The sequence below is a fragment of the Eutrigla gurnardus genome (genome assembly GCF_963514095.1).
Source record: "Eutrigla gurnardus genome assembly, chromosome: 15".
In the NCBI taxonomy this organism is placed as follows: Eukaryota; Metazoa; Chordata; class Actinopteri; order Perciformes; family Triglidae; genus Eutrigla; species Eutrigla gurnardus.
The window spans coordinates 1,347,101-1,360,430 of NC_139938.1; the positions used below are offsets into that span (position 1 = coordinate 1,347,101).

At 42.7% G+C, this 13,330-nt stretch overlaps 2 protein-coding genes across 2 annotated transcripts; both read left to right on the forward strand.

The window, feature by feature from the left end:
• The first annotated feature begins 1,991 nt into the window (after positions 1-1,991).
• On the forward strand, positions 1,992-7,242 carry arr3a (arrestin 3a, retinal (X-arrestin)). Its single transcript, XM_084028666.1, has 18 exons — positions 1,992-2,066; positions 3,152-3,172; positions 3,739-3,769; positions 3,863-3,923; positions 4,020-4,064; positions 4,160-4,350; positions 4,766-4,825; positions 4,901-4,977; positions 5,089-5,224; positions 5,370-5,454; positions 5,551-5,623; positions 5,710-5,847; positions 6,006-6,089; positions 6,191-6,214; positions 6,304-6,353; positions 6,499-6,518; positions 6,667-6,697; positions 7,132-7,242. Exons 2-16 carry the CDS (start codon positions 3,165-3,167, stop codon positions 6,501-6,503), a joined length of 1,068 nt encoding a protein of 355 aa, XP_083884792.1. The 5' UTR covers positions 1,992-2,066; positions 3,152-3,164; the 3' UTR covers positions 6,504-6,518; positions 6,667-6,697; positions 7,132-7,242.
• Positions 7,243-11,059: 3,817 nt separating this feature from the next.
• znrd2 (zinc ribbon domain containing 2) lies at positions 11,060-13,244 on the forward strand. Its single transcript, XM_084029414.1, has 4 exons — positions 11,060-11,129; positions 11,581-11,732; positions 11,841-11,925; positions 12,038-13,244. The coding sequence occupies exons 1-4, from the start codon at positions 11,114-11,116 to the stop codon at positions 12,472-12,474; spliced, it is 690 nt and encodes a 229-aa protein (XP_083885540.1). The 5' UTR covers positions 11,060-11,113; the 3' UTR covers positions 12,475-13,244.
• The last annotated feature ends 86 nt before the right edge of the window (positions 13,245-13,330 follow it).

Here is a 13,330-nt window from a genome sequence, read left to right on the forward strand (position 1 = left end):
TATTTCTATATCATTATTAGGTGACATTTGACCTAGTGACAAGCTGTGTGACTACTGGCAACAATTGTTGCCAGTCATAAAAATGCTATTTTCTTCAAAACAAAGTACAAAATGGAAAAAATAAATACATAACATGATTCAGAGGGACTCAACTGATAAAATGATATGCCTTACAACTCCGAAAAAAATCTGGGCACAAATGGGTTGTGTGTAAATGTAATATTCCACACGTGCGCCCTCTTTGTTTTAATTCCTCCCTGGTAAACCTGTGTTTCACGTCGCAAAGCTATGAACTGTGGGTAATTCCCTCAGGCAAAGTCGGCAGATGCACCCAGTGCCCAAAGCCTGGCTCCCAGAAACACTGCAGAAACGTGTTTGGGAAAGTCCGAGCGAGATATAAAAGACAGTTTGGACAGTGAAGCACTGGTATAAATAAGTCAAGTCTGTCATATTAGTTTCTGTCAATCCAAACTTCAGGTCATTCTGTTATAACAGTGACTCCAAAGTCTCTCTCTCCCTCTCTGTTTATTGTTGTGATTGAATGATTGCTCTCGGTCATGTGACCATGGGGGAAACCTGCTCAGGGAATCACCCTGTCGGGTTTAGGTCAGGGATCCAAGGGCCGAGTGCCAGAGAAGCCACACTGATTCCAGGAAACAAATTGTGCAGACGCAACAGCGATTATTATGGAGGCAACCTGACCTGCTCTAACAAAACCTATACCTAGTAAAAAAGTTATGACTTGACCCATTAACAAAAAAGGGGCAGTTATCCACAATGTTACGAAAGGCAATTATGGATTTTTCTTCATTAAGTAAATTCTTCCATAACATCAATCAAATTGCCATGAATACGCTTATAAAGCGCTCACATAACTTCACCTGCACAACTTCTATGCTTGTGTTTGAGTGAGCTCACGCCTCAGTTCATTACAGCACCGTGACCTGTAGGTCACTCTGATAGCTGGATTACAATTAAGACCTTTTGTAACATTATCCTCCCTTTGTAGTGATTTGATAATAAAAACAACAGTAGCTGTAGTGGTATTTGCTGGTATGATGGTAGTATTGGTGTGTTTACCCATCATTCATTCTTCTGGCATATTAAATGACACAGTAAAGAAAGGAAACGGTGCTAGAATCAATCCTTTACCATAGCTGCAACCCAAAAAAGGATTCAGTCAGGGAACCTTTATTACCGCCCAAATAAGTGTGACGGCGTTAGAAGAATATTATCTGAAACAACAGATCTGAGCTCTTGATTTCAAAAGAAAGGTTAAGAAGTGATTCTGGATCATCTCTGGCACGTTCATGAGACATCGTTGAATAAGACAGCTTACTCTGCCATCGATGCTCCCATCATCCGCGGTGTAATAAGACAAGGAGCCATTAATCTGCTGAGATTAGACTGGAATACTGATAATTCCACAATCAGCTCAACTCAACACTCCACAAAGACCTGAAACTTTTATTTGTACTGTTCAAACTTTTATTCTATTATACAAAACAGTTTGTCTGTGAGCTTTCATGAGAAATAATATAAGACACAAAAAGCAATAAGGAAAGCTTCTTTACACGTTTGTTCTCTGTGTTACAGCATGACCTATTGTTCAAAACAAGTACAGCTCACAGATAGACCAGGCTAATAATAGCAGCACTAAAGGTTTACATTATTAAACACAATGTATGCAGCATTAAACTTCATCTCCTGGGTCGCATCCACAATCCCACTGCGAGAAATGAACCCTCATTGAACAGGTGTGACACTTTATGACCCTGATTTCTTCCAAATGAAAGGAGACTTGTTTCCTTTTGTTGGGATAATCGGCCTACTACGCTGTTGTGTTGTTTGTCCCCGTGATTTAGCTGGCTATAGTATTATTAAACCCTTTGTAGTCTAAAAAAAGCCACCTGCTGATTGCTTAACTGGATTACGAAGCAGGCAACGGCGGCAATAATGGACAAGTTAAGCCCGAGCAATGATCAGGGAGAGGATCCACGTATAAAAAGGCAGAGCGCACTCTTCCCCAGACGCACTCGACCAACCTCCCAGACCACTGATAAGAGGTAAGTGTTTTTCTGCATGGATGGATAGATGGAAATATTTGTGACTGATGAGGACTGAAGCCCATTTGGAGCATGATTTCACTTTTTGGATGGAATACATGAAGAAGGAAGAAACTAGCTGGGATCATACTGAAGATTAGATTTAGATTAGATTTGGTTCTGCCTACTTGAAGATGAAAATCAGAGTTATTTTACCTCTTGGAGTTTCATCCTAATTCACACTGTGCAGTCTTTAACGGGTCAATATTAACAGAACATGTATCCATTAATAACTGTAAAATATAACCGGTAAAGAAGAAATATAACATTTTAAATATCTAATAATACTTTAAATATTTTCAAGAAAGCAACACGTGATGATTTAGTTCATTGGGATTTGCTGCAGCAGTCACAGGTTACCGTTTTCTGGATTATTCACGACAATTAGCCAATCAGAGTTGAGGAACACGCTTGTGCTAAACCTCTCCATGGTCCTGAAATGTATGTGTGCATAGTTGGTTTGGATTGGAAATTCCCTACACAGTCTTCAAAGGTCTGTAAGAGATATTTTTTTTTATATTTAGAAGAAGTCACGTGTGAATAAGACCAAACAGTCTAGATAGAGGGAGATGCCTGAAACCCCATTTTATCATTAATGAACAACAATGAATCAAATGCTTCCATCTGTGTTGACTTGTCTCCAATAATCCTAATTAGAGGGCGATAGAGATCTAAAGGTCTCTCATTAAGGCCATGAATACTACGACAAGTTGCTGAATGGGTTTTATCCATTTGACTGTCCTTGAATAGTTCAAACAAGCAACAGCTTTGATTCAGTTTGAGGGTGACATAATCATGCGTGCCGTATAAATCTGGCCTGGAGTTTTGCGTGAGGTTGTGTCAGGTGTGGTTTGGGGGGGATACGGAGTAACGGATAAACTAGGAGCACATCTTCTCCAAAGGATTATCCCTCTGTACCCTCATGACAAAGCATCCCCCCACACAGTTGATGAAGGATCAATGCCTCTTAATGATTGATGATTTAACATTTGATTCATATGGACACCTCCTAATAACCTAAAGTCTTCTTTCTCCTCTTCCAACAGAACACATCCAGAGATGGCAAAGTAAGTGTTGTTTCCTTTCTGTCCTCCAGGGTTAATTCTGTTACTTCAATTTGACCTGCTTCAAAACTGAAAAGGATAAAGTCCTTTTATTGTTATTGTATGATCACATTGTCATTTCCCTGAACTGCCCGTTGACTTGGGTCAGGAAGTTTTAAAGTATGTATTTAAGGTTTGCAAAGGCTGAGTGGGTTGATGCAGCGGTTCAGATGTAGGGTCAGACAGCAACAGGGGTAATCAGCTATTTAGGCATCCTGCAGCATCATTACCTCCATCACCTGGACCAGCCGCTCAATCCAGGCACAATGAGGTAAAGCTGCTCCACACTTAGCTTTTCCTAACTGGATAAAAGGGAGTAAGGGATTAATGGACCTTCTGCTGCTTGCAAAGAGAACATGTATTACCTTTAGAGTCTCAAACTAATCATTGATTTTATCTGCTCAATCCACACAGTAACTCTGTTATTTGCAACCACAAGAGAATTACTGTGTTTTGATGTGCTGTTGCAAATCTATAGTTCTGCAATTAGATTCAACTGTTCATGAATAAAATATCTTCTTTTTTCTCAGGGTCTTCAAGAAGACAAGTAAAAGTGGATTGGTTAGTTACACTTATTCACGTCGATAAAAAATGAATGAAACATTGTTGCAAAGAGACTTCCTGTGAACTGTTTCCCTCCCTTCTGTCTCACAGCTGACCCTGTACCTGGGGAAGAGGGACTATGTGGACCATATGCACAAAGTGGACCAAGTTGGTACGTTCCTTCTTCAGTGTGTGTGTGAGTGTGAGTGTGTGTAGCTGTATACAGAGGATGATACACATAATATCGTCTGTAATGCCACCTTTACAGATGGTGTTGTAAAGCTGGAGTCAAAAGATTTGCGAGGCAGGAAAGGTAAAATCCTAAAAAGTCCTCAATGACAGAACCTTCCCAAATGGAGTCGTGGAAGAGAGAACTGAAATCATGAATCTGCTCTGGTGTGTTGACAGTGTTTGTGCAGCTGGCTTGTGCCTTCCGGTACGGCAGTGAGGACCTGGATGTGATGGGCCTGTGCTTCAGGAAGGACATCTGGATCCAGCAGGTCCAGATCTACCCTGAGAGCCACAAGCCCACTCTGAGCGACATGCACGACACCCTGATGAAGAAGACTGGAGAAGACACAATGCCCTTCAGCTTTGAAGTATGACAGCATGTCCTGACGCGTGACCTCAGCCTGTTCAATCACACATTCTGCCTTTCGTGTTCAGGAAATTCAATATTTTACAAAATAATTAATGGACACATTTTCTTTGGAATATTAATATTATATTATGCATATTTACTATTTAACGTGTTGAGTTTCTTAATATGCTCATAATGTAAACCACTTGTTTGAAATATCATTTTTTCAAATGTTTCTATATAATTCATTTAGAGCATACAAAATGCAAATGGAACAGTAAGCCAGTCTCAAATTCACTTCACAAAATGACAATTTTTGGATTCATCAAAAAGGCCAGAGAAGGAACTGAATCCCATTTTGTGCTTTGAATACAATCCCTAAAATATCCTCCATTCATCTGTTCAGTCCCACACCTTCTTGTTTGTCTCTCCAGATTCCCAACAACCTGCCGTGCTCAGTCTCTCTGCAGCCCGGACCCAACGACAAGGGGAAGGTGAACCTGCTGCTTAGTTGTACGTGGTTGGACATAGTTGGTACAGCTGCTAACCTTTCCTTTTTTTATTTGCAGGCTTGCGGCGTGGACTTTGAAGTAAAAGCCTACCTTGCCATGGAGAAGTGCAACCCTGATGAGAAGATTGAAAAGAAGTAAGTTGCTTTCATTCATTCGGTCATTTCCTTGTATTCATTCATCTTTCAATTGTTTGCCCCGCTATTCTGCTATTTTCTTCACTTTCTCGGTCCCATTCTGCCCCACAGGGACAGAGCTCGCCTTATCATCCGTAAAATCCAGTACGCTCCCACTGAAGAGGGTGCCGGACCCAAGGCCGAGATCTGCAAGAGCTTCATGATGTCCGACAAGCCGGTTCACCTAGAAGCCTCATTGGAGAAAGACGTACAGTAGCAAAACTTAACTGTCATGAGGCGTTTTGCCTCCGCTATTCCAAATATTTGTTTTCCTTCCAGACTAAGTGTGTTTTTCCAGTTCTATCTATTCCATTCATCACCCTAAACTGCTTGTGTTGCGATTTTGACTACAGCTCTACTTCCACGGTGAAGCAATCCCAATCAAAATCAAAATCAACAATGAGAGCAACAAAACGGTTAAAAAATTCAAAATCACCGGTGGGTACCTCTGATATCAGACTTTTATGTTGATGTAATATGACTTTGAGACAAAGTCATCATCCAGCATAATCATCTGTTTCCTTCTTCCTGCAGTGGACCAAACCACAGACATCGTCCTCTACTCGGCTGACAAATACACCAAATCTGTTTTCAGCACGGAGTTTGGGTAGGTGGAGCAAACATCAAGTGTCACAGAGGCAAACCCGTCTGGTGCGTTCATGGACGGCTGTGTTTGTGTTTCATCCTCGGCAGCGAGACAGTGGAGCCCAGCAGCACCTACGACAACACTCTGAGCATCACTCCCCTGCTGGTTGACAACAAGGAGAAGAGGGGGCTGGCATTGGACGGACGCCTGAAGGATGAAGACACTAACTTGGCCTCCACCACTATGTGAGTCCACAAATAGAGCAGGCAGGACTACAGTAGGATTTACATGCAATCCATGCAACTTGTCCTGCATGCCCTGCCTTATGACGGCTTTAACAGACACTTAACTGAATTAAACCGTCTAATCCCTCAAATCCCAGTTGTAATTCTTCTCTCCACAGGATGCGAGCGGGTGTAGAAAAAGATATGTTGGGGATCCTGGTTTCCTACAAGATTAAAATCAACCTCATGGTGGCCGGAGGAGGGTAAGCGTCTGATCCCGTTTAAGCATTTTGGATTCGAGGAAACTTTGAGGAAAAATGTGTAGAGGGGGAAATTAAGTAAGCCCTCTCTTGTGTTAATGTAGCCTGCTGGGCGGCCTCACTTCCAGGTGAGTAAAGTTGATTTACACTTCCGAGCCCATCCAGCCAGTTAGCACAAACCACCCGGGTTGTTCTGATGGGTTGATTTTCTCTGCAGCGATGTCACAGTGGAGCTGCCATTGCTGCTCATGCACCTTAAACCTGAAGGTATTTATTTTTTAAAACTCAAATATATAACATTTCATTGACACCACTGCACCTATACTGACTTTTCTATTCATGTCACATTCTCACCTCTCGTCCATTTTCTTTCATTCACGTCACTCTTCTTTCCAAACTTCTTGCCAAGCAGAGTAAAGTCTGCACATCAGTGTAAGAACCCACATCTTTCTCAATCGCAGTTTTGCTATTAACACCTCAAAATCTGTTGTTGAGATTTATCTTAAAAGTTAAACAAGCAAGAAGAAATATTTGTGCGACATTTCTTTATTAATATTATTTTAATCTTCTCTTTTTACAGTATCTTGAAAGAAATCTCCCCTATGGCCAAGGTGAGATTCACAGTTTAGTACAGTTTAGTACAGTTTAGTGGACGTTCACTCAACCCTGTTAATATATTTGTCCCTCGTATGCTTTGTCTTTATGCATGTTTATAGATGAGGCTCATTATTCATGACTGCTTAATGTCTGTCAAATAATCAAATAATAATATCATCAAATAAACAAGCAATTATACTAAAATTCCCGGGGCATTAAAAATGAATGATTTAGGATGATTCTATATTGTTTGAAGATTCATTGTCCCTTTATGGTGCGATACAATCATTGTGGTTAAGTGATCCTCCATTTGGGAATTGAATGCCTGATGTTGGATGTTAATGGATGAGTTATAAAATGCATAATTTTGAAATCATTTCAGGTGTTGACTGTGTTATATTTGTCCCCATAGTGTTGTAAACGTCTCTTTGTGTTTGTTTCTTCCTAGAGAGGAAGTCACCCTGGAGGTTGAAAAGAAACCCGCAGAAACAGGAAGACAATGAAAGGAAGAGGAAGAAGAAGAAGAAGAAGAAGAAGAAGAAGAAGAAGAAGAAGAAGAAGAAGAAGAAGAAGAAGAAGAAGAAGAAGAAGAAGAAGATGTTTTTGATTTTTCAAACACACTTTATTTACATATGAATCATTTTACAGTTTCACTGTGCTGCAGTGGTTAAAGGCAATGTTAGTTTATATATACATAGCTAAAAAAAGATAAATATATATACATAATTAAGACCACTACTCAGATAGAAAATGTGCAAATTGCAGGTCATCATTAAAAACAGTGCAAAGAATATTGTTGTAACACCAGATGTTTTTAAAACTGTCCAAGTCGTGAATCATTTTATAAAACCTGAACTCCATCCTCAGTCTGCACTTTACATTGCAGCGCCAGACTGAGGCTGCCTCCTGACCCACTCCGTTCTCCAACTTGCGTTTTCTGGACACGTAAATGGCCAGCTTCGCTTCCCCCAGCATGAAGTTCAGTAGCTGCCATTTCTTTTGGTTCACTTTCTTATATTTGACACTGTAGATGAACACTGGTATACAAAAGGTTTCGTTAAAAAGGTTAAAAACGTTTGTTAAAAGAGTGAAGAGCCCAATGAGTCTCGTACACTCACTAAAAACATGAAACACTGTTTCACGAAGGTGGCAGAAAGGGCACTGGTTCGACACATCATGGTTAACAACAGAGATAAAAGCATTCGTGGCAATGGCACCGTGTAAAATTCTCCACTGGAGGTCGGCTGTGCGTTTCCTGAGGGGGGGTTTGTATAGAACCCTCCACTGTGGACCCACTCCCCCCAGTCTATCAGTCCATGTAGAGGGCGCTCTGCCACTCAGTCCTCTCTTGTTCAGCACCTTCACGCAGTTCTTGTAAAAGGTTTTCGTGTCTGTGGCCTGCAGGATTAGTGTGTCTGGTTGCTTGAGGAGAGGCCCACTTGCCTCACAGCCTGGGAGTCAGTCAGCTCTGGCCCCGCAGCGTCCACCACCTGCTCCAGGACCAGGATCTTTTCCCGGAGCAAGGCTGCCGTTAGTCCAGGCGTGGCTCCGCTGGAGACGTCCAGCCTGGCTCCGTAGACCAGCGGCTCTTTTAACAACCAGTACAGAGAGTTAGAGCTTTTCCTAGAACTACATTTAAACAGGGCCCACGATTTAAAAACACCCTGATAAAACGGAGGTAACCCCTTTAACTTTACAAAATTGGTATCAGTTAAAAACAGTGCAGCATCCAATCCCAGGTTACTCACGCGTCTCAGAATGCAGCTAGCCACTTCCCTCCACACCAGATTTGCCGGTCCTGTTAAAAACCTCTGTATAAACTGTAGTCTAAAAGTTGCGGTTCTGCTGGCCAAGTGGATGAGGCCCTGTCCCCCCTCCTCTCTCGGTAAAAAAAGCACCCCCTGTGGCACCCAATGTAACCCATCCCAAAAGAAGTTTACAATTTTTGCCTGAATCTGGGATAAAAGACCTGATGGGGGGATCCAAACAGGCCAGGCGGTGCCACAGCAGTGAGGCTACAAGATTATTAAGAACAAGAACTCTACCTCTGAAGGACATCTGAGGGAGTAGCCATTTCCACGCATTCATTTTTCCATTGACTTTTCCCATGATGTCTTCCCAGTTCCTTCTAACCATCGTTTCATTCCCCAGGAAGACACCAAGGTACTTAAGACCATCTCTTCTCCAGGCTAGCCTCTGTGGGAGAACAGGAAGGCTGTTACACCATCCACCCGCAGCAAGGGCTTCACTTTTACTCCAGTTCACCCTTGCTGCGGACAGAGTGTTAAAAGAGTCAGTTAAACTAATTAAAATGTCAACATCCCTTTGATCGTTTACTAGGACGATGACGTCATCAGCGTAGGCTGATAAAACAATGTTCTTGCTAAAACCAGGTAAAATCAGGCCATCAATGCTTGCGCGTATTTTGCAGAGGGGTTCCAGGGAGAGTGCATAGAGCATCCCAGACAGAGCGCAGCCCTGCCGGATGCCTCTATGCACCCTGAAAGGAGCACACAGACTGCCATTGAACTTCAGCATACTCTCAATGTTACTGTACAACACCTGGATCTTGGCAATAAAACCAATGCTGAACCCAAACCTCTCCATGATCTTCCAGAGGAAGCTGTGTTCAACACGGTCAAATGCCTTTTCCTGGTCTAGCGAAATGAGACCAGTCTTGATGCCCAGTGAGCTGCAGACCTCCAAAACATCTCGAATCAGGTAGACGTTGTCTACGTGTCTCAGCAGAGGTGACTTACACCCCGACAGCATTTTCTTAATCGAGGAGATTACTCTTTCCGTGGCGAGACAACTCTTTGATCAGAAACTCATCGCTAATAAACGGAGGTACATTAGACAGGGTGATTCGAGTCGCCGGCTGCGGCAGCGGCTCAAACAGCCCGTTCACGGTGATCCCCGTCTCCACCAGCGTGTTCACCTGCTCCACCTTTTCTAAAAACAGAACCACTGCCTTATTCACACGGGCGGCAGATTTCACTGAACTGTGCCCGACGATCTCCCCCACAGCCAGCGCCACCTCCTCCACGCTGCACGGAGACCCGGCACCAGTCTTGATGCCGTGCCTCCGCGACAGCCTGGAGAAGCCACCAGCCGCCATACCGGCGTCTGCGTGGCCCTCCAACCAGACAAAGGCTGGGCTGGAAAACCCCACAAAACTACCGTGAATTGAAATAAAACTCACCAAAAACCAAAACCAAGTAACTAATGCACCCACAACCAAAAGGCCATTAAAGCCCAAAGGACAAAAAACGAAAAAAAAAATGTAAAGAACAGTCTTTCACTCTCAGCTCTTCCTCTCACACACCTTCCACACGAAGAAGAAGAAGAAGAAGAAGAAGAAGAAGAAGAAGAAGAAGAAGGACGTGACTGGTGAAATTAACTCATATATAACAATAACCGAGTGACTGGAGAGAACAACCTTTTTAACCCACCATACATTCAGCTGTAAGATTTGTAAAATGTCATTTACAGGGCTGACCCCTCTTAGACGATTATCACAAGATTTACATGTTTTTTACATGTTTCAGTTTCACAGAGCTGATGATTAAACCAATGAATCAAATAGCCAACAAAATAGATTGAGTGTTTGTAGTTGGACTAAGAGGTTGTAATCGGGTCAGTCATTTATCTGTAGTCAGTATTCTGACTGTTAAATAGCATCCAGCATTAAGAGACCAAAGACTCCTGTAGAGCCATAAATCCCGTTCACCTCATTCTGCATTACGAGTGGGGAAAGATGAGAGCTAAGTTTGAAGCTCATAATAGCCACCATGCTTTTTGACTACAGTGGTAGGCCTACACTCATCTGTTCCTTTGAATGACACGTTTCTCTTTCGCGAAAATGTATCCGATTGTGTTTTTGACAACAAGTCAAATCATTCATAATACAATAAAAATGCTTGCAAAAACAGAATGTTTTGTTGTTTGGAGGTAAAATGCTGACTTGTTGTACACAGCTCTTTGCTAGCGAGTTCTGTTGAATGCGTTGCTGTACAGCGTGGAGCAAAGCTTATTTTTCTGTTGGTGTTGGTGCATGTCATCACTTCGTAGGGAAATAAAGAACAAGCACTCTGGCAGGAAGTTTGATTAAATAAACAATTACAGGAATGGAAATACTGTAATTCCCCAGAAAAATATATGAAAATATAGGCTATTCAGATTTTGACTAAGTTTGTGATATGTATGATAGTATTGGTTAGATATGTTTTGCATTTATTACTAGCCTATAATAATAACTTTTATTACAGCCATCTCTTCGACTGAGCGCAAATGGACTCACTGAGGGAGACTCAATCCAGAAGGGGGCAGTAGTGAAATGTTGGAGGCCAACTGCCGTAAAAACCTCAAAATAGAAGAAGACGCTGGTTGACTCTGACGTCATCACGCACAACGTGTAGCACTGAAGCAACATGGCTCTGAATGGAGGTTTGTGAACTTATGATCTTATGAGTAAGCTAACTTTAACGTTTCTCTCATTTACGTGTGTTGTTGTTAAAGAAATTGTTTGTCGTGCGTGTAGGCAGCGATTCTCGAGTTTAATTTTATGTTTACTTATATTTGTCTTCACTGTATAGATAACCGTTAGCTGACGTTAGTCCGGTTGGTTTGCTAGCTAGCTTATCATCAGTCCCAGCAGAGCACTGCGGCAATGCTAATCACGGTTTATAGCGACACAGAGTGCTGTCTCACACATTCTGGTCATTACAAAAGTGCTGTAACATGGAATTGAATAATGAAATGGGCAAAGGGCTACACGTCACGGCAGTGATGAGCACTATTTGTATGTTGTCACCGCAAATGCTTTGAATTGTGAGGGTTCGTAGGTGCAGGACAGCGTTTACAGAGAAATTAAATGAGAACTGTGTGACTGACGCAGATGACAAGGACTTTGACTGGGAGCCTCCAACAGAAGCTGAGATGAAGGTGATCCAGGCTCGCAGGGAGCGACAGGACAAAATCAGCAAGCTGATGGGAGACTACCTGCTCAAAGGATACAAGATGCTGGGAGAGTGCTGTGACGTGTGCGGGGTGAGTGACGTGGATTTGTATACTGTGGTTGTGATGATGGCGTTGCCTTACTTATGTACAAAAGGGGGAGTTGTGTGTTTTTAAATAAGGTTTGGTTTGTGTTTCCAGACTATTCTTTTGCAGGACAAACAGCAGAAAAACTACTGTGTGTCGTGTCAGGAGCTAGACTCTGATGTTGACAAGGACAATCCTGGTATACACGCACTCGCACCATGCACATGAGTAAAAGATACACTAGCTGTCTCCCTGCTCTGTTTTGTTTGAGCCTTGTGTGCTTCTCCAATTTTTCCCCTTTCTCCCCTCAGCTCTGAATGCACAGGCAGCGTTGTCCCAACAGAGAGAGAGGCAGCTTGCAACCCAGTTCGCTGCTCCGTCCCAGAGCACTGAGCTCAATGGAGGCCCCAGCAACAGTCAGGCAAGTGGGTCAGTTCCTCAGCCCAGACCGGAGCACTGTGAGGGGGCTGCTGCGGGGGGGAGAGCTCTCCTGCCTCTGCCTCCTGTCCCTTCTCCTCCAGTCCCTGCCCCCACCCCTCCCGTGGCGCCTGCTCGCCCCCCAGCTAGTCCACAGAGTGCTGTCCTCCAACCCGTGTTGCAAGAAGCTGAGGAAGCTGTTCTAGTCAAACTCCGGTGGGCCATTAACCAGCTACAGAGTTCCACCTCCCTGGAGTCAAGTATCCAGCTCTGCAGCCTTATCACCAGCTGTGCCAACTCGCTGCGCAGCCTCAAGGAGATCAACCAGTAACCATCATGGAAAAGGTTGAAACCCTGCCACAGTGTTTCTACTTGCCTCTGTCCTGGAATACTGACTTTGGTTAGCTGTTTTGCAGCAATTCTCTTTGACAGAGTCCTTGCATCGAACTGAATTCAAAATTGGTCAGGAAATGCACTTGAAATAATATTAAAATGTCAACGTTCACGATTTGCTCACGAGTTAACATACCCATATGGCTGGCAGAGATATCAAGTTGCATTGTCTACTATCTTTAAGTACACATGGTTAAACATTTGACTTTTTGTCAATTTTGTAAGTTATAAGGTGAAGCAATTTGTAAGATATAATGTTAACAAAAAATGAACATTTCTAAATGCACATTCATCATTTTAAACTGTTGACTAAAATAGTAAAGACTGCTCAAATATTTCCCCGGTTGATTGGGTTTGATTAATCCAAAATGGCCACCAAATTGACATCTAAGAATGAATACATATGTTTTGTGATAGGTTTTTCAGTAGTATCCAAAAAAATAGTGTTGGTTTGCAAATCCAAAAAAGTTGCGCAAAAGCTAAATCCCCAGTGCATGAATGTCTGTCATTGTGTGTCTGCATAAGCTAGAGTGAGTGTTTGTGCTGAAAGACAACATGCAGTTAGACTGGATGTCATCAATGAAACTGTCATCTGTTGGAAACTTATCCTCTGGTCAGAGGTACATTTTTCTATTTACTGTTCGGTCTGACGTTAAGATGGATACTGTTGTCTCAGGCAGTGCTGAGGTTTTTATTGTAAATATATTTGATACATGATGGTCATGTGACGGTCGGGTGAGACGGTGCGACATTCAGGAGTCAACCCCATTCATGTTCATGAAATCCACCTGGAG

What these genes read in the sequence shown, in the direction of transcription:
- arr3a (XM_084028666.1), top strand. An exon ending in TAAAAAATTCAAAATCACCG is followed by an intron (nt 5,455 to 5,550) that starts GTGGGTACCTCT and finishes TTCTTCCTGCAG; the next exon opens with TGGACCAAACCACAGACATC. An exon ending in CTGGGCGGCCTCACTTCCAG is followed by an intron (nt 6,215 to 6,303) that starts GTGAGTAAAGTT and finishes TTTTCTCTGCAG; the next exon opens with CGATGTCACAGTGGAGCTGC.
- znrd2 (XM_084029414.1), top strand. An exon ending in AGTGCTGTGACGTGTGCGGG is followed by an intron (nt 11,733 to 11,840) that starts GTGAGTGACGTG and finishes TTGTGTTTCCAG; the next exon opens with ACTATTCTTTTGCAGGACAA. An exon ending in TGTTGACAAGGACAATCCTG is followed by an intron (nt 11,926 to 12,037) that starts GTATACACGCAC and finishes TTCTCCCCTCAG; the next exon opens with CTCTGAATGCACAGGCAGCG.